At 44.6% G+C, this 26,067-nt stretch overlaps 1 protein-coding gene across 1 annotated transcript in view; it reads left to right on the top strand.

Moving 5' to 3' along the window:
• LOC138568910 (vomeronasal type-2 receptor 26-like) overlaps positions 1-25,021 on the top strand; it is a 191,136-nt gene extending 166,115 nt beyond the window's left edge. The window contains exons 4-5 of the mRNA XM_069646690.1: positions 1,729-1,852; positions 24,026-25,021. Coding sequence (XP_069502791.1) covers positions 1,729-1,852; positions 24,026-24,933 — 1,032 coding nt within the window. The 3' untranslated portion in view covers positions 24,934-25,021. The remainder of the gene's footprint in view (positions 1-1,728; positions 1,853-24,025) is intronic.
• The last annotated feature ends 1,046 nt before the right edge of the window (positions 25,022-26,067 follow it).

The following is a 26,067-nucleotide window of genomic DNA, read 5'->3' as shown; positions in this document are numbered from 1 at the left end:
ATCCTTGGTGGGTTAGGGACCCCTCGGCTGCAGGGAAGATGCATACATGGAGGATAAGGAAAGCTTAAGGACCCCACTAGTCTGGTTTCCACATGCCTGGGAACCTTGTTGGGTTAGGCACTCCTCAACTGCAGGGATGAAGCATAAATGGAGGTTGAGGAAAGCTTAGGGCCCCCCATGTCTGGTTTCTACTTGTCTGGGAACCTTGGTGGGTTAGGAACTCTTTGGCTACAAGTATGAAGCATACATGAAGGATGAGGAAAGCTTAGCACCCCCATGTCTGGTTTCCCCATGTCTGGCAATCTTGGTGGGTTAGGAACTCCTCCGCTATAGGTATGAAGCATACATGGAGGATGAGGAAAGCTTAGGGTCCCCCTTACTCTGGTTTCCACATGCCTGGGAACCTTGGTGGGTTAGGAATTCCTCAGCTATAGGTATGAAGCATACATGGAGGTTGAGGAAAGCTTAGGGACCCCCTTAGTCTGGTTTCCACATGCCTGGGAACCTTGGTGGGTTAGGGACTCCCGAGCTGACATTCAATCAGATAACGTTACAGGACATTTAGAACTGAAGGTTTTAGCCTATTTCATTTATTGCAGAGTGTGTCTTGCTCTCATTTGCTCAATTTGATAACAATCGTTGTTGCCTCTGGTGGGACTGCCAGGATTTCTGTGGTGTGTCCCAGATGTTTTTTCTCTGCTCAGTTTCAGAACTTTGATAAAAGTATAACTTGTAGTACATTTTCATATGGCTGCTAGGGTTCTACCATTCAATACATATGAATAACAATTATGCACAGCTTGTGGGTGGACCACCCGGCATGGGTTCCACGGATCCGTGAGTTGAGAAGCTGAAATAGTATATAACACTGCTTACTCACCTGACTAGCCTCTGCAGTGCCACATTAGAACTTCTCTCTCTGTGTCGTAGCTGTGGGGCATTTCCGCGTGCCTGATCCAGCTCCCACTGCTGCGGCTATTGGGTGTATTGGTGGTGTATGTGGCCCTGGCTGGTGACACAATGCGCTAAACAAGCTTCTGCTGCTCTGAGTCCTTGACATACCATTCCAGTAACACTCTAGACCTCTGGATGCTGCAGTGGTACATATCAATTGGTATCTCCTGCTGGCAAGGGCACCACCTCCCTCCCACACTATCACCGCCATCACAACAGAATCAGCGAGCAAGAGCCTGGTTGACTGCACTTGTACAGCTTAAGCTAAATTTTTGTGTCCAAGAAAAAGATGGTAGGACTTACCGCTTTAGTCACCCTCTGCCTACATGACTATGAGGGAGCGAGAGGAAAAACATTGTAAGCCCAAAATGGAAACAAATAAGCAATGTTACTAAATGACTGCTACTGGAAAGAGAGATGTCATGTACATTTCAAAATGATATACTATTTGTCTCTTTCTCCTCATACACATAGCTGATATTATCAGATTTGTCCTTTGTCTCTTTCTCCTCAGAACCTAGCTGCTATCACATTTGTCCTTTGTCTCTTTCTCCTCAGAACCTAGCTGCTATAACATTTGTCCTTTGTCTCTTTCTCCTCAGAACCTTTGCACAATGCACAAGTCATTTGTATCACACGTGGCCCTTGTCTCTTCCTCCTCAGACCCGTAGCTCGCCAATATTATCATAGTTGCCCCATACCTCTTCATCCTCTGACACATTTGCATGCGTTTTCTTTTTTATCCGCCATGTTCTTTGTAACTTTCCTTCTCAGACCCCCCGCTCTGCGTGCAGTGAGAGCTGTCAACCTGGATACAGAAAGGTTCAACGGGAGGGAGAGCCAATCTGCTGCTATGACTGTGCCTTCTGCCCAGAAGGAGAAATCACTAACAGAAGTGGTAGGTAATAACTACATATTTACTGGTCTGTCTAAATTGCTCATCTTTTATTCCTATCTTGTGTGCAAGTGGGCAAGTGATCTGTACAGGTAGGGCGTTCTTGGGCGCTGCTTGGCCCACTTAGCCAAAGTGCTTGCAGGAAAGTGGCACTCAAGCATTTAGACGAATGTGGTGTAGACAAGAGAGATGATGCCACTTTAATACTTTATATGATATGATATGGCATTTGTAACGCGCCTATACACAAGTGTTTCAAGGCGCGACGAGGCGGGGGGAAACAAGGGGAAGACAGACAACGATCCTACTAGGCCAGGTATAATTCAGACCACGCAAGTGCAGGGGTGATGTCATTTATGATGTAATCTTTGATGTCCTGGGTGTTAGTCTTAGCCGTGCATGGCAGTGGTGCAAGTTATGGTTGCATAGCTTACCATAACTGGTGAATTTGGTGTTTTTTTATTTTAATTTGATAGATTATTAGTAGTGCAATTTAACCATAAAGTCCCTTTAACAATGTTTTACCATTGAATTTCATAGGTTTTTACCATTGCACTCTAATTTCCTCCTATTTATCACATTGGCCCTCATTACGACCCTGGCGGAGAGGGGTTTACGCCAGCGTAATGCATGGCGTACCTCTCCGCCAGATTAGGACTTTCCGTAGCGCCATGGTGATTTTTACGCCCGGATTTTCCGGGCGGAAAAATCCATGGCGCTACGGGACCCCTCGTTAATTACGCCACCGTAATCTACGGTGGCGTAATTAACGCCTTCCCCACTCCCATTATACCCTATGGGGCAAAAATGGGAATGGGGAAGGGTAAATGGGGATTGGGGACTTACCGCCCCGCCAAGGTCGGAATGGGGCGGTAAGTCCGCCAACCCCCATGGCGGAGTTGGCAGCTCTGCGCCATGGTCCATGGTGCAAATTGCACCATGGATCTCCGCCAGGGTCGTAATGAGGGCCATTGTGTTTTTCAAACTTTGCATCAAAAAATCATTCTGCCCACTATGCAGTTGTTCCAACATCTGCAGACAGTATCCATCGTCCGCAGGTGTACCTGGCAGCAGGTGGCATGAACCAACCCAAAAACACAGGGGACAACACAATGTTTATGTTTCCTTTGAACAGAAACAATGTACAAAAACCAACATTACAAACAATGAATGCAACCCAAATGTAAATGTATATACACTTATATATTTCCAAATCTAAAACAAATATATATATATATACATATTTTTTAAATTATTAGAATGTAATTATTTTGTTAATTTTTACAAACAGTTCTCAGTGTCAGTTTTGTTGGTTAGCGATGGTGTTTTTCCTTTCCTTTGTCCTTTTGTTATGACGTATTGAACTCCGCTGGTCAATTGTCTGTTTGGCCTTGTTCTTGGTTAGTGATGATTACGTATTATTGCCAGTTTCTTGCTCGAGTCCGATGCTCTTGTCACGGCTGTGACCAGGGATGTCTTGTCCCCGTTAATCATTCTGAACCACCAGGCCTCCTTTTCCAGTATGTGTGCTGCTTCCAAATTATGTTTCAAATAAGCGTCTCGTGGGTTTGCTGTTCCAGGGCATGACAGTAAAAGGTGTCGTATTGTTTCTTTCTGGGTCTTGTCTTTACAGTAACGACACGAGTTAGAGGAGGATTGACCCTGAATTGCCAGGATCTCATTCGTTTTTAGGACGTTCAGCCGAGCTTTGAGGAATGTGGAACGCAGTATTCTGTCAGGCAATGTAGTCAGATATTTCATTGGGTAATCTATTTTTTGTGTGTTTTCGAGGCAGGTGTTGATTTGTTGTTTGAAGCTGTTTCCAGAGATTGTATCCAATCCCAGATTTTAAGTCTATCCTTGACTTTTTCTAGGTTACGATCCAATTCCTCCTCTGAGCTTCCAATGGCAGATACTAAAGTCAAGTTTTTCTTAGACCAGTCTGTCAGCATCCTATTTCTGCCTCCCTCTATTTCCTTGTTGCTGGTTTCGAATATTTTTGGGCAAGGATTTAGCCGGATCTTCCCGAAAAACATCAGACTGTTTCTGTCAGTAGCTGCTTTTAATGATGACAAGCTTAGTTCTCTTCTGGTTGAAGCAATTGGCGTGGAGGATGGCAGTTTCAGAATTTTACACCAGAAGAGGCCTTCCAGTTTGTTCCAGATCCCCGCCGGAATGTTTGGCATCGCTTCCGTTCCATACGATATAAAAGTTGAGTACTGGGATCAAAGAAAGCTGCCCAAATTTTCTGTCAAATGCCATGGTTTACGAAGCTAGTGTGTTGATCTTGGCATAAAGTGAATTCTGCATCGGCCTTTCCACTGAACTGCTGTTGATTATCACTCCTAGGTATTTAGAATTCGTTACTGTCTCCAGTTGCCCAGCTTCAAGGTACCAGTGTAGCATTTCCGCCCTTCTAGTTGTTGTGCATGATTTTTGTTTTATTTGTGTTTTTTTCCAAGTCGTTTTTTTTAATGTATAATGAGCGGCTGGTTAGATGGAGTTGGAGGCCTTTTGCTGTGTGGTCCAAAAGAATGATATCTGCATAGAGGAGCCGTGTGATCTTTTCCTCTCCTACAATTGGCGCAAAAGATCTGGTGTTATTTTCCAGGTCTACAATGTCACCCATGTAGGCGTTGTAAAGAGCGGGAGCCAAGGCGCTACCCTGCTTGACGCCTTTTGTGGTGTTTATCGAGTTCGAGAGTTGGCCTGCTCCGTTGAGTCTCACCTGCATGGAAGGGTCAGTTTGAAGCGATTTGACAGGCTTCAGGAGTGAGGTGGGACAGTTCCAGGATGTTAGTTTTGACCACATTTTCTCTCTATTTACCCTGTCGAACACCTGGACTAGATCTATGAAGGCAATGAAGGTTCCCGGGTTCCCCTCCAGCACTTTAGCCTTTAAGATGCTCATTAACATGACGTTAGCAGTTGTGTCCAGGTTTTTGACAAATCCCGACTGGTATGGGTCGGCACAACCAGCCCTTTTGACCCAGGTTAGAAATTTATCAAGGAGTCGCGATCCGAACAACTTGCTGACGACGTCGAGCAAAGCTATAGGGCGATAGTTCTTGTGGCGCTTTTCCCTCCTTTTGTGAAGATGGGGACAATGTTACCTGTTTTCCACGAGTCAGGTATGGTTTTCAGGGCTATACATCTACCAATGATTTTGTGGATCTGGTCCGCTCATTCTTCCGGGTGTGCTTTTAGTTGAATGTTCGTAATCCCATCTGGCCCTGGTGCTCTCGATCTGTTCAGGTTGTTAATTTTCTTCAGTATCGAGTCTTTGGGGGTCATTACGACCCAGGCGTTAAGGGGTTAACGGCGCCGTAAAAGGTTGCGGCACCGTTAACCCCTTAACGCCTTACTACGAGGTCCCTTTGCGGTACCGTAATTACCGCCTTCCCCTTTCCCATTGAGCCGTATTGGGCAAAAATGGGAATGGGGAAGGGCCAAATGTAAATGGGGAATTACCGCCCCACCAACCTTGGAATGGGATGGTAATTCCCCATTTCACCATAGCGGAATCGTTAAGTTACCGGCGTTAACCATGACGCTAATAGTGCCATTGGTTAACGCCGGGGTTGTAATGAGGGCCTTTGTCATGTTCCACGTCCCTGGCACTTTTTGGGAGATTTTGATCTGTACTCGCTGCTTCAGATGTTTGGTGGAAAAGCTCTCTGAAGTGGCGCATCCAGACATCCTCACTCACACAGTTTTGTAAAGTTTTACCTGTGGAGGATGACTTGGCTTTTACTAGTGACCAGAAGTCTTTGGAGTGTCTGTTGCAGAGAGCACAGAGCATGGTCTCCAAGTCTTTTTGGTAGAGTACTCACCGGAAGATTACTCGCCAATTTTTGTAAGTACTTTTAACTTTTGTTGCTGATACATGCTTTATTGCTGGCTCGTCTCATGAGTATTCTCCTCTCCCTTAACTCCAAATTATAGACGTGTAGATGTTGTTGTGAAGGTTGTTTCAGCGTCTTTCTTGGATGTAAGTACGGAGTGAGGAGTGGGCGATAATCTAATTCCAGTGAGGGTTGATATCTCGTCCTGTAGTCATTCTGTGCCATGTATTTGTATTTTATTAGATTTGTATAGCACTTTAATCCAAAGTGCTTTACAAGAGGAACAAGCAAAATACAGCAAGCATTACATAACAGTTGAATCACACCAGAAAACAGTACAAGGAACAATTTACATTATAGATAAAGTTAAGTGTGAGTGGAGATCGATGAAAGTGAGAGAGGGAGTAGGAGGTTTAGGGAGGTGAATGAAAGAGATAATATTTTAGAGAAGTGCGAAAGGTAGGATAGGAGGAAGAAGAGCGGATGGAGAGAGGGAGGCGATTCCAGTGGAAATGAGTGAGTAATTGGAAAGAGCGGAAGCGGGAAGGGGCGCAGGGTAGAGGAGGAGAAGCGAGTATGAAAAGGTCAGCGGAGCGGAGTGAACGAGAAGGAGTATAGAAAGTGAGAAGGGAGGATAGGTAGGGAGGTGCAAGGCCATAGAGAGATTTGTAGACTAGACAGAGGAACTTGAATTTGAGGTGGCCTAGTGAGGTAAGAGAAGAGGAGATGGAGTCGTGAGGTGAGAGAAGGCAGAGGGAGACGATGGCAGGGTGGTAGACAGATTTTAGGGTAGACAGATGTATACCTTGGTAATGGAGCGGATTGCTTCCTTCGTCAGTTTTAGCCGTGATCCCTGGGTAGAACTCTCTATTGGTGTCTTCATTGCTTGAAGTGTGAACTTTGAAGTGGGCCATGAGGCTGTTAGGATGTTGTAGTCACTGTGTGGCGTTTTGTTGACCACCTCAAATGAAGCAATGATGGAAAAAAGCTCCTTTGAGACATATATATAATCTATGGTACTCCTGAGACCATCTCTTTCCCAGGTGGGAACTGCTGGTATATTCTTTGGCGTCAATGAGTGGAGGTTGTGAAGATCTCTTGATTCCATTAGGTCGGCCCAAGCAGTGCCCCGTTTCTTAGATTCAGAATTGGGCCAGTTGCTAGTGATGCTTGAGGCTCTGTGCTTCCTATTCGTCTACACCCGCAGGTTGGGGAAGGTGGCGTTGAGGTCCCCACATATAATTATGTGGCTTATGTTATATGATGTGATTGCTTGTTCAGTGATGGAATACGTGATGTTCATAAAGGTCTTAGGGGTTTGAACCTTAGGATTCCAATAAATGTTCATCACCAGGAGTAATTCAATTTTGCGTGTTAAGATTTTTGTTTTGGAGTGGGTCCAAGAGATTAGTTCCGCTTGTATAAAGGCAGTTGATGATAGATCTTGTACCAGGCATAGGGGGCTGCAAGAACACAAAGTTACTAAAAGGCCTGAAGTGGGTCGACCTTTAATGCACTTGGAGGCTGCCGATAGGCTGATTTCATACCCATCCAAGCTTGGGGTTGTCATCAACCAAGTTTTCTGTAAGCACAGCAGATCAAAGACTCCCAGATTGGTTTATCCAGCCATAGTGTGATGGGTGTAGCCTCTTGTGTTCCACTACCCAATAATTACGTTTTTGGTCAAAGAATTATCCAATTTGGCCTCCAAGGGAAGAGGCGTAAGGGTTTTGTTTAGTTGCTATTTACGAGGTTGCTGTGTTAGGGCCCCCGGAATCCATGCCCATCTCTTCAATTCCTCATCTGAAAGAGTTTTCAGGTGTGCTCTGGCAGGAGATACATAGGTCTTACTCAGCTTGTCATGACTGAACGTAAATTTGAGTTTCGGTGGAGGACTCGGCAGCCGGCATGCTTACAGATCTAATGCGCTGTGTGTTACAGTTCAGGGGTCGTCTGTGCCCCACAGAGCACACACAGGTACTCACGCTTCTCTCCGGAGTCCTTACAAGAAGCCGCAGACCCTCTTTTGTCACACAATACAGCGCTTCTCGGCTCCGTTCCATAGGCATTGGACACTGCCATAGAAACGGGCAGTTGCTGCCGTCTTCCACATTGGGCCCGGACTACTTTACCCATCTCGCCCGCACCACGTGCCTGCGGTATCCAATGTGCATCCAGTGCCTCGCTTTCGTTATGACAAAAACCTACACGCAACAGGAAGCGCTGCTTCCAATTGAAGTTGAAACCAGTGTTTCCGAAGTTCCGTCTTCAACCTTCTGAATCAGTTTCTGTGTACCGAACTTTCTGCATTCTCCACGGACTGCCCTTAAACCATGTCTTGTTACAACTGAGACCTCCTGTGTACCGACTCTCACTTTTGTCCACGGGCTGCTTCTGGCTTACGTACTTCTGGTATCTGCGAACCTCTGTGTACCAACTCTCACTTTTGGCCACGGACTACTTCTGGTTTACGTGCTTCTGGTGTCTGCGACCTCCTGTGTACTGACTCTCCATTTTGCCCCGGGATTGCTCTTGGATTACGGATACCAGCTCCAGTCCAGTCACTGTTACACAGCTCACCTGCAGGTACTTCTCAGTTCTCTGTTTACTGCCACTTTGCTAGTCTGTCTTCTGCATCTCCACTGCTGTTCTGGACTCTTCAAGATTACCACACCTTTACTCCTCTTTGCATTTGAACCTAAGTATTATTGTCACACGTGCACAACCGGAACGCTCTGCAGTATGTGCACCTCCCCGACACTAGAGCGCTCTGCATGCTGTTCGGAGTAGTTCCCTGTGCTAACCTTCCTTTTTTTCATTTTATCCTTTCGTTGTGGCACTGCTCTGAACATCTCTCCTACCCTTACCAGTAGAGGAACAAGATAGCATAGTATAGGTATGCATTGGCTATATCCTATTGCATTGAAGTCTTTCACTCCATCCAAATACTAACTTGTGGTCTTTCCCTTGTGGCTGGTTTTGTGGCGGTGTGTGCTCCCGCTCTTTTTGGTGATCAGCCTTCCTTGCCTGTCTAGTTAGACCAGTCTGTGAGCATATCATAGAAAAGAGTCTCACCCTCAACAGAGAGCAGGCCTGGGTTTAGGTCTAATCTGGGATCTACAATCAAGTTAGGACCAGGGCTGACTCCGGTCTCTTCAGGCATCCATCCGATGAATGACACTGTGCAGATGCTTGTAATAAAGTTCTCGTCCTCGTTGTTAATGATTGGGGTGGCTGCAGCCGGTCCTCTCCTAGCTGACGTCCACTCCAGAGGTGCCTTCCTTCGGTGTCTGGCTGTCTGCAGTCTGCCATCACTGACAGACTGCAAGACTGCTCCCTTCTGCAGCCGCTCCGTGGCCACTCCGCAGCCCGGTGTGGTTTTTGAAGGGTCCACCCATCAAAAATCAACACTGCAGAAAGATTCTGTCTCAGTGAACAAACGTAGTGTGCTGCCTGCAAGACTGGTCACCTCTGCAGCAACTCCTTTTTTTTTTTTTTTTTTTTTACAAATTATACAATATTATGGATTCTGAATATAACTGTACACCTTATGTAAATAATGTACTTCAGCACCTCTTACGAACTGAAGCACAGCAAGGCAGCACAGAAAAAGAGTATTTTTTAAATTAATAAGTAAACATTACCTTCTCTTTTATTCCAAATGTTTACCATTGCACAATAATTTTTCAGTAACTGAAAATAGTAATTATATAATTGTATAAAAATGGAAAGCACCCTTGAGTGGCTCGAGGATAAGTTCCCCAAAAATGAGATGACAGATAAAGAATGTATTAATGGTAAATGTGACAATCAGTTATTAAATTACATCTTTTTCATCTATTTTATTTTCCACAAAGTCTGAGAATAAAAATTCCAGGACAATTATCATGAGGAACCATTTGTAAATACTGACGAAGGACAAATGGAAAGTGTTCAAACCAAAATTAATACATTTTGTACTCAAATGTTTGAATTAAAAAATCAAGTTGCAGAACTATCTAATTATGTAAAAAATCATGTAATCTGTAAATATGATTTTCATTGCCCAACATGTACTTCTGACCCTTTTCCCGAAAGAGGACCTTTGTCCTTCCCAGAACATTATTATAATACGCGTGCTGATGAAATTTCAATCCCCAATTCTCAAAATCATTAAAATGTACAACCTCCAAACTCCCCTATATTTGGTTCACACTCTGATTACCCATCCCTTTCTGAAAATAAATATAAATGTAAACTTTTTTTTTTAATTAATTTTTTTATTTAGTTTATTACAAAACTTTTACAAAAAATTACAAACTGTTTTGTATCAGTGTATGTATTTTCATAGTTGTTCATGTCTAAAAAATAAATAAAAAGCCAATCTCCGGGCTATTATTCATATCACTTGTTCATTGACTCTCTGAAGACTCTCTTTCAACTTGTCCAAAAAAAATGATAATGCAAATATCATCTTGTTACTGGTTCCTTTATACATTATCGAACACCATTCTTCTGCACCGTCGTCTCACTTGTCATCGCGGTGGAGGCAGATGACATATAAGATACCTGGCATCTTTTATCTGCCAACCTGTCCACTTCTCTTTCTCCAGATTGCTTTGTTACAATCTCTTTCACCTTAAAACCTAGATCCCATGTTAACCGAAATGTAATCTAGAAAAATGTTTTTCATTGAATTTCATAGGTTTTTATTAGTGCAACTTAACCATAATGTCCTCTTAACAAAGTGTTTTCATTAAATATATATATATATAAAGTTGTGAACAAGCGGTGAGGTAACCGCGAAACGCATCGATTGGAGCCATACACTATGGAGCACCACATTTTAGGTGGTTTTTATTGACAGTCATGTGCTGTGCATGGTCTGTATAATGAAGAGGACATTTTTTCCAAAAAGAAAACTGATTTCCTGGTGATTTCTCAAATGTGCTATCAGATGCCACATATTGCCAACATTTTCCACCTGCTCACATCAAGTGGCAATTAATTGTACCATTAAAATGTTCAGAAAGTGCATTCTTCCAATTAACCGTATTGTACAAATTTTTTGCAAGTGCATTTTCCTTAATTTGTAAACAAAAAAGTTACAGATGGCGAGGCTCCTAATGCACCTGTTCATTTTTTGACATTTTTTGACTTTCAATAAAATGGTGCTAAAAAGATACATTTTTAAAACACCAGTCTTTTTCCTTATATATAAATGTGATGTTTTCCAACCATTGCGATCAGATTATCCTGCCACCTTTCACCCCCTGCCCACATCAACTACCACTTACCAGTGCGATGCCAGTGTTTACCAACTGCATTTCCTTTCCTTTACATACATTTAAAATGTTTGCTACTGCTGAAGTATGTATACACTGTATGTTTCTTGCTAAAAGCAAACTAGGCATTACTAAAACGTATCAGCTTTCCTTAAATATAAAGGTACATTGTTTTAAACCCAATACTACCACTTTCCATATAGTGGTACAATATTACACCTCATTACACCAAGTGCCGCTTAAATCAGTTGCTAGAATATTTTGCACATGCGTGTTCCTTACTTCATGAGCACAGGGAGATGGTGGAAGTTGTAATGCATGTATACATTCTTTGCCTTTTAATACATTCCCACTAAAAAGAGACAATCCTAAATGCAACACTTTTCCTTACATGTAAAGAATTAGTGTTTTCCAACCAGTGCCAAGGAGATGGCCAATACTGCTGCAGTCTCTACCTCTCCTGTCCCCTCCCAGGCCCTTTGCATGGCCCTGGATTCTCATTTCATCTCTAAAGCTCAGGACATCCTGTCCTCTCTCTCTTCCTCTCCCCCTACTCCCTCTACTCCTTCCTCCTCTCCTCCCTCTTTCTCTGGCTTTTCCCTTGTTCTCCCCAGACAAGGTTTCTAGACAAGTCCGATCTATGAAAGTCTCGTCAAAACAGGTTCACCCCTGTTCCTCAAAAACCATCAAGAATGACATTGACACCCTGGCTCCACCGCTAGCTGACCTCTGCTTCGCCACTGGAGGCTTCCCTTCCCCCCTGAATCACTACCTTGTGCACCCTCTTCTTAAGAAATCCTCTGCCAACCCTTCCTGGCTGGCTAATTAGCGCCCAATATCCATCACTCCTTTCCTGGGCAAACTCCTGGAAAATCTGGCCATCCCCCAGCTTAATCTAAACACTGAATCTGTTGGTTGTCTCCATGACCATCAGTCTGGCTACAGAGCTGCCAGAAGCACGGAAACAGCTCTCCTGAACATCTGTGAAGACCTGCTCTCCAACCTTGATTCCAACACCCCCTGTGTCCTCATCTTACTTGATCTCTCTTCTGCCTTTGGCACAGTGAACCATGCCATCCTGCTCAAATGTCTCCATGATAACCTGGGCATAACTGATCAGGCCCTGGCTTGCTGACTTCTTTCCTCTCTGATCGACCCTCCCAGGTCCAACTTGGGTCTTTCCTATCCTCTATCTCTATCTCTACCTGTGTTGTTCCCCAGGGGTCTATCCTCTCTCCTTGGCTTTTCAATCAACACCTGGCACTTCTTGCCCACCACATTGCCCCTCTCTGTCCCAACTTTCAGTGCTATGCAAATGACACTCAACTCATTTTCAGGCTCTCTTCCGCCACCTCTTCTCCTTCTCTCATCTCTGACTGTCTGCTATCCAGGAGTGGTGTGCCACCAATGATCTCTGCCTTAATGCCAGTAAAACAGAGATTCTCCTCATTGGCACACATGCTCCCTCCTTTCCTCTCACGCTCTGGCCGGCCTCCTGCTCTCACATGTTAGACTGAAAACCTCAGGGTCATCTTCGGCTCCACACTCTCCTTCTCTCCTCACATCTCTGACATCTCTAAGATACCAGCTGAACCTCCTCATTGGTATTCTTCCTTTCCTCTCCTTCCCCCAGAAGCTCACTGTTTCCAGAGCTCTGGTTCTCTTTAGGCTGGACTACTGCAACAGCCTCTTTCTAAATCTACCTGCCTCAAGTCTCCGCCCTCTGCAACTCATCCAAAATAGGACTGCAAGACTTGTCCTTGGCCTCAATCCCAGGGATCGTATCTCTCCAGCACTGAAATCTCTGCACTTGCTCCCTGTGGCGGTGAGGATTAAGTTCAAAACCCTCTACATTGTCCATAAGGCCTTCTGGGGCCTGGGGCCTCAATAGTTTCAATTCTCTCTTCCTAAATATCTTCCTTCTCGAGCTCTTCGCTCATCCGCTTAGAACTCCATCAGGGTTAGTCGCTTCTCCAAACAGCGAGTTGGTGGTAGATCCCTTTCTTCTGCTGGGGCCTCCCTCTGGAACAGCCTCCCTGCCTCTCTGAAACTTGAAGAGAACCATCTCCGGTTCCCGAAGCACCTCAAGACCTTCCTCTTTTCTTCTGCTTTCTCTCCTCCTCTCCCCTGCTGATCTCCCGACTGAATCTGAAACTGATTACCTGGCTACCCTCTGATCTCAGGCCCAGGTCTCCTCCACACCAGTTGCACACCTGCACTAACCCCCTGGCAACCCTTTCACTTGGGGACTGTTTCTGTGTATACCTACAGCCCCTACTAGCACTTGACACTTGATGTCTGCAGTTACCCGTGCATCTTCCACCAGCTGCAGCATTTTTATTTATTATTTATTTATTATTTATTGTCTCTATTTATTTTACTGTTATCCTATGTACTGCACTTCCCCCTCCCCTTTCCCCCCTGCACTTGCACAATCTCAATGTCACCTGGCCTAGTAGGATCACTCTCTCTGTCTTCCCTCTGTTTCCCCTCCCTTGCCGCATCGCACCTTGAAACACTTGTGTATAGGCATGCTATACATGCCATATCATATCATCCTATCATATAATATCATATAACCGGGAGATGCCTGGGTTACTTCCAACTGTGAACAAGAAACTAACCAGCAAGTACTGTGCCTCAAGTAGTGAACCGTACTAAAACATCCAGCTCCTGAAAGCTTGATCCTCTGCAAAGACTCAGGCCTATTGATTTGAATCCTAGTTGCATCAAGCCTTTTATAGATTGCCCTGCCTACTTACTTGTTGGTGCTGCTTGATTTTGAGTAACCTTGTTTCCCCCCCCTTTTTAAATTGCTGGAGTGCCATTTTGCTCACACTTCATTTTGAGCTTAACTTGTCCAGAATTCATTGGGTGGTGTGTAGCGTATTAAGATTGTGATTTTCTGCTGCTTTATATTAGTGAACTGTTTTACAAATTATGGTGTAAATAAATGTATATTCTTTTACTAAGAAACCTTGAGTCAGTGTTTGTTTGAACCATAGTCATTGCTGTCCTTTGTCTAACTATTGATACTGCTCACTTGCTCTTGAGATAAGTCTGGCTGCTCAGCCATCACTACCACTTTACTGTGTAGTACAGGCTTGTACCTCCATATTCGTAATGAGGCCCATTGTCAAGGATGGGAAAGATGTGATGTGCGAATCCCTCCAGACGGGTCTCGACTCTGCAGACAGTATCAGCAGAGCAATGGCGGCTAACACTGTAATGCGCAGATTTGCCTGGTTGACAAATTCAGTTTTTTCTCCTGATGTACAGTTCAGACTTGTTAACATGCTCTTTGACGGCAATCATTTATTTGGCATCAAGACTGACGAGAGCCTGGAGAAGCTGCAAACCTCCAAAGCTGCAGCCAAATCCCTTGGCGCAGAAATCAGGCTGCCACCTACTCGCCCCACCGGTGCAGCTTGGAGGGGCAGGTCCTTTCACTATTACTCCTTAGTTGGAAGAGGGAGAGGACTGTCGAATCAAAGAGCTCAGAAAAGATTCCCCCGTGGTGGATGGGGAAGAGGTACTAAGACCGCTCAGGCAGTGGCTGCTTTACCCTCAGCCACTGCATCAGCCACCAAAAAACCTCTGTGAGGGCTTACTTCACAAGACGCCGGTGGGAGGCAGACTCTCACAGCAGCTGAGAGAATGGCGACGCATTACTTTAGATGCACGGGCATTGGAAACAGTGGCCCAGGGTTACTGCCTTCCCTTTCTAAAATTGCCTCAGGATCATCCACCGGGGAACAGGTCTTTCAATGTACCAGATCCGCTCCTTATGCTGGAAATATTAACCCTGCTAAAGAAAGGTGCTATAGAACCGGTACCGGTACCGGAGAGGAACAAGGGTTGGTATTCACCTTACTTCCTAATCCCCAAGAAGGACGGAGGATTGATACCGATCTTGGATTTAAGAGATTTGAACAAGTTCCTCAGGAAGGACAAGTTCAAGATGGTTACCCTTTCTCAGATCCTTCCGGCCCTCCAGCTTCATAACTGGATGGTATCATTGGACCTTCAGGATGCTTACTTTCATGTGTCAATATATCACAAGCACAGAAAGTACCTGAGGTTCGCCGTTGGCAGTTCTCATTATCAATGTTAAGTTCTACCTTTTGGATTGACCTCTGTCCCAAGGGTTTTCACCAACTTGATGGCGGTGGTTGCAGCGAATCTCAGGAGAGGGGGGATTCACGTCTACCCCCTACTTGGACATTTGGCTGATCAGGGCACGTTCTCGCAAACAGGTCCTGGAACATCTCAGCTCCACCTGTCACTCTCTCTACAGACTGGGCTTCTCCCTCAACTTCAATTAGTCCCATATGATACCATCTCAGTGGATGTCCAGAACGCATACTTGGGAAAAGCCTCACCACACGAGGTGAGGGCTCAAGACATTCTGCATATGGTCAACAAATTCCAAAATGCCCAGAGTCTTCCGGCCTTCGATTTTCTGAGGTTGCTCAGCCTCATGGCATTGTGCATTTTTCTGGTGCCAGAAGCTCGCCTGAGAATGAGATCTCTCCAATGGGCTCTAAGGACTCAATGGTCCCAATTCTCAGGCAAAATGTCAGAGCTCCTTCATGTTCCAAGCAGAGTAGCACAAGCTCTTCTGTGGTGGACTCACCAAGAAAACATCCTAAAGGGAGAACCTTTTTGGCAACCATGGCTGGAGATAACAGTAGTGACGGACACCTCACTCATGGAGCGGGGATCCCATACCAACGATCTATCAGCGTTCATTGGTCTCCATTGGAGTCCAAACTACACATCAATATTTTGGAGCTGAAGGCAATCAGACTAGCGCTGAGGCCCTTTCTATCTATTTATTTATTTGGATATGTAGAGCGCACTACAGCTCAGAGGCATTGAGATGCTGTCACAGTAGAATATACAAGGGCTTGATTAAAGGTTACAAGGAGAGCAGCCCAAGAGTTTCTTATTTACAACAATCAAAACAGATAGTTACAGACAGTGATAAGCATGACAAAATCAGGCGAATATGCGAATCAATGAGCCTAATGTGGGGTGGTAGGGCATTCCAGTGGGAAGCAGCCACAGAGGGCAAGCTAGTACCGCCTGCTCGCACTCTCCAGGTTTTAGGCATAGAAATCCTACTGGCGTAGGCCATCCTGGTGGGCCTGGCTGAAGTGGAGTTAGCTTTTCTTTGGACCAGGTAGGGGGGTGCCAAGGCATGGAGGTATTTATGCATGAGGGAAAGAATTCTCTCTTTAACTGGGAGCCAATGAACCTGCTTACGCACCTGGGCGATGTGGTCCCTTTTGGAGATCCTAGTGGCAGCCCTTTTTTTTTGTACCAATTGTACCAATTGTATTTTAGCAATATTCTGCCCTCGGTAATGGGAAACTGTTAGGCAGAATTATATGCAGTACCCTTTGGGAACACCACACACAATTAAGACTACAAGTCACAGAACAATTTCACCTTTGGTACAAGCTTGTACTACACAGTTAAAGTGGTAGCAGTGGCTGAGCAGCCAGACGTATCTCAAGAGTAAGTGAGCAGTATCAAATAGTTACACAAAGGACAACAATTACTATGATTCAGGCAAACACTGACTCAAGGTTTTCAAGTAAAATAATATACATTTGTTTCACTCTTCAGTTGTGTAACATTTCACTATTCTAAGCAGTTCACAAATCACACTCTTAATACACCAAACAACTCCCAATAAATTCCAGACAAGTTAAGCTCACAAAATGAAGTGGGAGCAAAATGGCACTCCAGCAATTAAAAAAGGAGGGAAAGACAAAGTTAACTGAAATTGAATTACACAAACAGGTAAGTACTCATGGCAACCGAACAAGAGAGACTACAATGATAAAATCAGATAGAAAATGCTTAGGGCCAAAGTCAATAGGTCAAAAGTCTTTTGCTCAAGATAATACAGTTCAGGGTAGTTTGCGGTAAAGTGGCACGGTTTCCGGACGAGGTTGGTTGGTAGAAAAGGTAGTTCAAATAGAAGAGAATGACAAGCCCTCGGATTGGAGAAGATTTCAAACACTTTCACCGCGAGTGAACGAAACGAACAACTGGATTTGCACAGTACCTTAAAACGGAGAGGGAGCTGTAGCTGAGGCAGACGTTCCTGGTAGTTCCTGCAGGCTCACGGTTTCTGAAGCGACTGTCGTGCTGATCAGAAGTAGGAAGACTGGAGGGTCCTGCACTACCCAGGGAAGAAACCAGCAGCTGAGCAAAGCAACAAATAAAAGGTGCGCTCCTTAAAACCCAAGCAGGGTCTGACCTTCCTGGCTATCCGGCCCACTGTAGCTCTGTACAGCGAATTCGACCAGAGAAGGGGTCCTGGCTTGCAGTTTGGGCGAACTGGTTGGTCTCACCAGCTCAATGGAAGAAGTTTCCTGGAGGATCTTCTCTGTCGTCGGATTCTGAAGATTTGGACCTGCAGCAGGGCTTCACCAGGCGGTTCAGTCGTTGTAGGGGTCCTCTTCCATGAGTTCCTCATTGGTTCTTTCGTTCCAGTGGCGACTATGCTCTTCCAGTCCCAGAGACCTGCTTTTTATGCAGTTTTCCCACATTCATACAGCCTGGCTGTCAATCACACAGCAGGGTGGCTGTCCTGGCAAGGACAGTCACCCAGCCAATCAAACAGGAGTGCGACTTAGCTTACCAAGGGAACCCATGGCAGGGGTCCTAAGACCCCTCCCTCACATCCTGCCTACCCAGACTCTCAGGCGCCTAAGGGAGGGCTTCTGTGTGGAAGCCCTTGAAAAGGCGATGAACAAAGGGACCAAACCTTGTTTGGCGCGCATAGTAAAACACGAGTAAAAGACAATTTACAAAAAGAAATGGAGAATAAACTTAGCTGGAACCGTAATAAAATATATATGGTCAAGCAGGTTTATGTTTGAGGCTAATATGATAGCCTAAAACAATACAATGGTTAGTTAAGATAATGGCGGTATAAAAAATAGGGTAGATACCACTGCCACCAGCCAAGTCTTAGTGTAAAGGGAGCGAAACAATGCTCCAAGAGACAGAGACAAAAAGAGATAAGATTTAACCCTTTCCAGTACTCCATGTAAGATGGGGTGTACTGGGTCTGTGGTAAAAGTGACTAATTAAAGTTAATGGCAACTTTATCTTTTCTGGGGGACAGTAGTCCGCCCCAGAAAATGGAGTCGGTGGGAAGTCTCAAAGACAACCCTGCGTCACTGCACTGAAGGTGCTGTGTAACACACATGGAAGAAAGTGGTGCCAGGGAGTAGGTGAGGCTCAGTGCCCAAGATCACACAAAAAGTAGAAATACACATAGCAAAACACATTTAAGAGTAGGAAAAAAGGCTCACACTCTTACCAGGTGAAAAAATGAAAGAATAAATCCAGCAAAGCTGCTGAGGGACTCAGTAGGTAAGGGAAATTAACCATTTATGAGAATTTTCCCTAACATAAACAATGGGCCTCATTCCGAGTTTGGAGTTAATCATGGCGCTCTGAGCGCCATGACTACCTCCAATACCGGTACCGAGTCCGCCCTCGTTCAATGGGGACTTACCGGTCTATTCTGACCTTTGCGGGACCGGTAATGAAAAAGCCATTCCCCATTCCCATTTGAGCCCCATAGGGCTCAATGGGAAGGGGGAAGGCGCTAATAACGGTACCGCAAAAACCAGGCGTTAAGGAAGGGACCCGCTAAGGGAACTCGGAATAGGGCGCAAAGGGATTACCGGCACCGGTGCCCTTACCGGTGCCCGTTATTCCTTTGCGCCCAACTCGTAATGAGGCCCAATGTCCTGATAATGACGGACAACACATTGGCCATGTACTACCTCATCAAGAGAGGAGGTTTTAGGGTCACTACCACTGTGCAGAGAGGCAATGCAGCACTGATTCTGGGAAATTCAAGAAAGAATCTGCCTCTCAGCAGTCCACCTAACTGGAGAGGAGAACACGGTGGTGGACGCTCTGAGCAGGCAGAGCACAGTCTCCCACAAGTGGGAACTAGCTCAGGAAGTCCTTCAAGAGATCTTCACCCTTTGGGGAACCCTTCAAGGCGATCTTTTCGTGACCAGAGTCAACCGGAATTGCGAACTGTACTGATCCTTGGAATTTCCCCCAAGATGAGCTCTAAGAGACGTGTTCATAGTGGACTGGGATTTTCCACTCCTGTACGTGTTTCCTCCAGTCCTCGTCATTCCTCAAGTCATCAGGAGGTTGAAACATTTTGAAAAAACCATGATTCTATTTGCATCAGATTGGGCCAGGAGCACGTGGTACCCAGACCTTCTGGACATGTCCATCTGCCCTCCAATACGTCTTCCACAAAGAGAGGATCTTCTCTCATGAGAGGAGGGTTAGGTTTTCCTTTCAGAGGTCAAGACACTCAACCTTCACGCATGCTTTCTGAGAGGTTGAGATATAAGGGTTGGGGCCTCTCGGACAACGTAATAGAGATTTTGCTTTCTGCCAGAAGGCCAGCAACAAAGTCCTTGTACTGTGAAAGCAAAAGGAAGATATCGAGGCTGAGTACCCCTTAGGAAATACACCAAGCACAGGTTACAAAGAATGATACACAGATCTTTATTCAAAGTAACTGAACAGTTTTCAAAGAAACAGAGTATCGGATAGTTATCAGGCCCTCAGTTCTCCACAGTGAATACCAGCACGTTCGGTGTGGGAAGTGAATGGGACTGTACATCAGAATAGTCGTGCCTTTTATTCAGTATGTTATCTGATGTTCAATCCACTTGCAGGTTAACCATTTCCATGGGCTAGAGGTTCATGCCGAGTTTGTGCCCTAATTTATGCAGCTATACATTTAGGGGTTATCCTTAACACATTCGCAAACAAGTTACAATAGCAACAGTGTGTCTTTGATCTTTCACATATATCTTAAACAATATAGTCAAACAAGTGTTCACATAAAATGCTCGAACAGTATTGTACACGATATACGTTCATGGATTAGTCTCGTTGGTACAGGTAATCCTTTATACACAGGTCAATAAAGGACAAGGTCTCAGTACATGACCCTAACATTTGGCCTGCAGGCAGTTTACATATTAACTTGTACACAGAGGTCAAGACGGCCATGTTGCATTCAAAACGACACTGTCCACCATCTTAGAACACAGGGTGGCTTTAGAGAGAGAATCTAAAATGGCGGATGAACCTAAAATGGCGCCTTACACAGATCTAAGGTCAGGGCCTTGCAACGCGGATTTCCTCACAGAGCGACTTGTCCTAGGCCAATATATATACACACGATCTAGAGGGTATAATACGATTTCCTGCTCGACAGTACTGCTGCTGCTGGAACAAGTTCTGCAGCTGGTGTAAGGATAATAATGTGGACCCTTTTACTTAAAGTACACATACAGTGTTATCATTCTTGTTACACCTGGCCCATCTGGGGCTCCAGGTTGGCACAATTAAACGGTATCTGGCAGCACTATCTAGTTTTAAGCTCTCCTCTGAAGAGGTATCTTTCGTCAAGATTCCACTGGTCATACAATACGTGAAAGGATTGACAAATGTCTTTCCTCTGGTCCCCTTTCAAGTCCCGGTTTGGGATCTCAACCTAATTCTAAAATTCCTAATGCATGCTCCATTTGAGCCTATCCACTCCTGCCCTTTAAGGTTGTTGACCTTAATGACCATTCTTTTAGTGGCCCTTACATCAGCCCATAGGGTGAGTGATCTTCAAGTCTTGTCCTGCAAGCCTCCTTACACAGTCTTCTTTAAGAATAGGGTCATCTTTAAGGTTAAACCTTCCTTTCTACCAGAAATTGTGTCTGAGTTTCATTTAACTCAAAAAAATCATTCTACCTTCTTTCTAACCCCCACCTTATCCTGGAAAGGCTAGACCCAAAACGTGCACTTATCTTCTACATTTCCAGAATATCTAAACTAAGACAAGACAATCAACCTTTTGTTGGTTACACGGGCCATAAGTTGGGTATGGTGGTTTCAAAACAAACCTTGTCTCAGTGTATTATCCTTGCAATCTCAGAATGCTGCAGATCAGCTGGAATAGATCCTCCTCAGGGTCTCAGAACACATTTGACCAGGGGCATGGCTACTTCCTCTGCCTCACTGAGGATAGTCCCAATTCAGATTATTTATGCGGCAACAACATGGTCCTCAGTCCACACATTCACCAAGCACTACAGTCTGGACTCTTCCTCGGGCTGTGACAGTGTTTTTGGGAAGGCAGTATTACATTCTGTACACACAGGCTAATAAGGAACTCCCAAATTCTAATTTGAAACAGAAAATTCTGACACCCTCCTCCAGAAATACAAACACTGCTCTGGGAGGCTATCATAAGATGAGGAATACGTGGGAGAACACAATCCAATTGAAGAACTAGTTACTTACTGATGGCAACATTTTTTTGACTGGATGTTCCTCCCACGTATTCCTCATCGCCCTTCTCAGCCTACCCTGCAGTTGAATTTCCATGTTATTACAGTTTGCGCTCTTTCAGGATGAGTAGCTATCGGGCATAGGATAGACCTATACTGAAGTCAACGGTTGCTGCACACGCTATATACCATCGATGACGTTGACACTGAGACAGGGACATCAAGTCGACAGGCATCGACACACAGCGCCCCCTGCTGGAAAACATTTCTGAAGCAGCTGAAGCTGGATATGTAAATATCATAAGATGACGAATACATGCGATGAACATCCAGTCGAAAGAACATTACCACGGGTAATAACTAGTTCTTCTGTGCCCTTGCCCGGATTGAAAACATTTAGGAAAATCCCCCAGAACTTAAAAAGGTGTTATGCATCTGGTTTACCCTCTTATGTCGGGATTGAACATCCTTTTGCACTTCAGGAGACTAGAAAAGGAGCACCAGAATGTAACTTCTTGAATAAAAATCTTAACTTAATCCTTACATTTCTTATTTGCAGCTTTGCATATAACACATATTTGGTCTGGTCACAAAAAGAATAGGAACTGTGTTGCACACAGTGGGCCTCATTATGAGTCCGGTGGTAACTGAGGTGGTAAAACCACCTGGTTACCGCCGGACTCATATTACCATTCTGCCTCCGTGATTCCCAGAATTATCGGGGCATTACAACCCCGGTGACCCGGGAATTCCGGATGCGGAATGGTGTGAATCCCCATACCCATTGAGTCCCGTAGGACTCAATGGGAATGGGGATCATGGAAACACAGGCACCATCTTGTGATGGTGCCGGTGTTTCCTCGTCCGCCTGCAGGCGGGCGGTGTTAAACCCGCCAGGTCAGACCTGGTGGGATTGACGCCTCCGCCTGCAGGAGTCGTGATCACCCGGGTTGGAAACAACGGTGGCAGCGGGTTTACCGCCACGGTTGTTTCCATACCGGGTGAGTTGTAATGAGGCCCAATGAGTTTAATGTCCTCCTACATCCAAGGAATTATAATCATTTTGTCTGCAAACAGCTATTATGTGGCCTGGCCAGAACAAGATGGAAAATTGAGCTACAGCCAATGAATATCATCAAATTCTGCCTTTAAGAGATTCCAAGACTTTTCTATGCAAGCAACTAGTATGTGGACTGACACTGAGGGCCTGCACAGACATGACCAGCTTCACCTGCAATTTAGTCACTTGAGGCCCCCCCATGCAATATGCATCAATTCTTTCACAAAGTAAAAAAATAAAAGTTATTTCAGGCAAAATCTCCTTAACAATGTTTTTGCACTTAGTCTGAAAGGTGCATATGTCTCCCTCAGTTTGCACTTGCAGGTGTATTATGGATTCCATTAGAATCCACCTGGTAGTAGCAGTTGTAAGAACAGGGGGATTCCACAGGAATCCAAGGAACCTTCACCATTATGGAAAGGGCTGTCAATCCCTTCAGTTACAATCCCAGCTCCACCTGAAAAATCAGGAAACATCCCAGATGCCATTAGAGGGTTTTCAAATTGGGTTGCAGAATATACTCTCTTGCCTAAAAAAGATTTCTAAGACTTGTCTTTAGCAAAAATATTCTTAAGGCCGTTCAGTCTCAATTTTTCAAGTCAAATATATTTGGTTTGGGCACAAAAAGATGGCGCATGGAGTTGCAGCCACTGGATATCGTCTACTTCTGTCTCTAAAAAATAGTAACACTTTGATGTGAACCCAGCAAGTATGTGGACTGACCACAGAGAGATGATGCCCTCACCTAATTTTCCATTGACAAAAAAGATCCTAAATCTTTTTGTTTGTGACTTTCCAAGCAGCAAGTGCTGGTTCTGGCCACAGAAAGATGATGCACAGAGTTACAGCCATTAAACGTATTTTTGTGTCTGCCATTGTCTCCATCCATTTTTGCGATGCTTGTCTACAGAATCTGACAAGCAAAAGTATATGGCTTAGATTAATTGCAAACCTTACCATCCCTAGACTATATCCTATTTAAATGTTCAATTAAATCCTATTCATTTTTATTTATTTATTTATTTATTTATTCGTATTTGTTAAGCGCACAGAATCAGCCCTGAGGCATCGTGGCGCTGGTTACAGAATAGCGCTGGTTACAGGAAAAGCACGTCTTAGTTACAGCATAGAGGCATACAGGCATACAAGTTTGGGCAGTAGCAATATTTAGCAATGTGTGCCTGATTGGCTGTAGGTAGAGGAAATTTAGTTAAAGAGAGAGGTTTTGAGTTTTTTTCTAAACGCTGTGAGGGAGCCTTCTGCTCTTAGGGCGTGGGGGAGATTGTTCCAAAGTTTTGGTGCTATGTAGGGGAAACCCTGCCCTTCATTTTCTACCTCTCCCTTAAATATTCCCTCAACAGCTGCACAGCCTCCTGCCTCTGCTTCTGCCAAAAGATTACATATTTTTAAAAAAATGGTCAATGCGACCAGAACTACCCACAAAATGCCCATCATTGGAGTTGTTCAATATATGTTGAAGTAACTTCACCCAAACTTAATGCAAAGTCATGTGATTCGAATATAAAGGAATTCGTAAACAGGATCTTCACATTGGTTTTAAGGGTAGGTCATCATGATCATTGAATGTGCCTATAAACGGTTCTTTATTTGAAAGCATCCTTTTTAACAGAAAAATGTGTCTTTTATTTCAGATATGGAAAACTGTATTAAATGCCTAGAAGACCAGTGGTCCAATGAGAAGCGAGACAGCTGTGCTCCACGGACCGTAGACTTCCTATCGTTTGAGGATGCTTTGGGTGTCAGCTTAACTTCCATGTCTAGTTTCTTCTCATTCCTCACTGTTGGAGTACTGTTCATCTTTATAAAGTACCGTTCCACACCCCTCGTAAAGGCCAATAACCGGGATCTCAGCTATCTCCTCCTCCTCTCCCTCACACTTTGTTTCCTGTGCTCTCTTCTGTTTATTGGACACCCTTCAAAGACATCATGTCTCCTCAGGCAGACAGCCTTTGGGATCATTTTCACTGTTGCTGTTTCTTCTGTCCTGGCAAAAACTATCACTGTTATCATTGCCTTCAATGCCACAAAGCCGGGCAGCAAGTTTAGAAAGTGGGTGGGCACCCGAGTGTCAAGCTGCTTGGTGCTTGTCTGCTCCCTGGTGCAAGTGGTGATCTGCACCGTGTGGCTCCTTCACTCTCCTCCGTTCCCAGACATTGACACCAAATCAGAGATTGGGAAGATGATCTTACAGTGCAACGAAGGCTCTGTCATTGGGTTTTACTCTGTGGTTGGTTACATGGGTTTTTTGGCTCTTCTTAGTTTTGTTGTTGCCTCTATAGCGAGAAAGTTACCAGCCAGTTTCAATGAGGCCCAGTTTATCACCTTCAGCATGCTGGTGTTCTGCAGTGTCTGGATCTCCTTCATCCCAGCGTACCTGAGCACCAAGGGCAAGTACATGGTAGCTGTGGAGACCTTCGCCATCCTGACCTCCAGTGCTGGACTACTGGGCTCGATCTTCTTACCCAAATGCTACATCATCATTGTGAGGCCTGACCGGAACACCAAAGAATGTCTTATGGGGAAATTCCCCACTATCTGAATCTAGTTGCAACTCATATGACCTAAATATTAAATAACCAAACACCACATTCAATGAGTAGACAATGTGGTTCCTAGTTCCTAGAAATGTATTACAATAACTTACTGGAAGTCCTGGAAATAGGAATCAGAAATAAAGAATGCAAATATTTTTCATGATCTATCGATGATTGTGGCATATAACAATTGTTTAATTATAGTTTCCCATTAAGTGTGTCATACTATTGGCCTGTGATACTCTCTCCTGGTTTCATCATGAGTGGGCTACCTGTCAGAGGATATCGGGTGGGATGCTTGGATGAAAGTTTAAATATGGGTAAGCTTGTTCCATGCCACGCATGCAGCCTTCCTTCATCCCGGAGGTCTCTCTATTGTGTTGCCTTCTGCCCATCTTGCTGTGATGGGCATAGTGAAAGGGAGGGCAGGAGATTAGGAACCATCTGGAAATTTATAGCACCAGACGAAACATAGGTCTGGTTACATGAAGACATTTGAATTGCAGTTATGTTGGAACATTTCCATTCATAGTCGATAAAGTCTCTGGACACCTTTCTTCATATGGTGACCATCTATCAAGTTTCTATTGTTTGAGCGATGCCGACATTCCAGGGAACATCATGAGGATTGTCATGGATAGAGCAAAGGATGATCCCATAGGAATCTTCCCTTACAAGTCAAAACGATTTTCCTGCTGAGTAGTTCAGGTACTTCTAATGCATCTCATGTATTTAATGGTTACATCCATTCTCTAATGGTTTCCCAGTTTAGGCTGCAGAACACATAAGTAGAATTCATAGAGGAATTACTACAGAATAACTTGCTCCGAGACAGAAGACAGATTTTCCAACCACAGACCACCAGCCTTGCCCACATCTCAAGATGTTTTGCCACACGCTGTTAGCCTTCACATACTCTAAAGGGTATGATAGTGTAGACAGTCTGGTAGCCTAATCATGCACAGAACTGAAGAACCTCTAATTATATATGATTAGAGTGTGTTGCCCATTTCACCATGCAAGACATCAACATAAAAGCATGTGCTCCATTTCCCCATTCCTGTGAATACCTCATGCGTTATTTCTACCTCTAGATCCAGATTCACTGCTTCTGCAACTAACGCAGAATCAGGAATGTC

Source organism: Ambystoma mexicanum, chromosome 2q (genome assembly GCF_040938575.1).
Source record: "Ambystoma mexicanum isolate Mex_15411 chromosome 2q, UKY_AmexF1_1, whole genome shotgun sequence".
Lineage (NCBI taxonomy): Eukaryota > Metazoa > Chordata > Amphibia > Caudata > Ambystomatidae > Ambystoma > Ambystoma mexicanum.
This window is presented reverse-complemented; position numbering and strand designations above follow the sequence as displayed.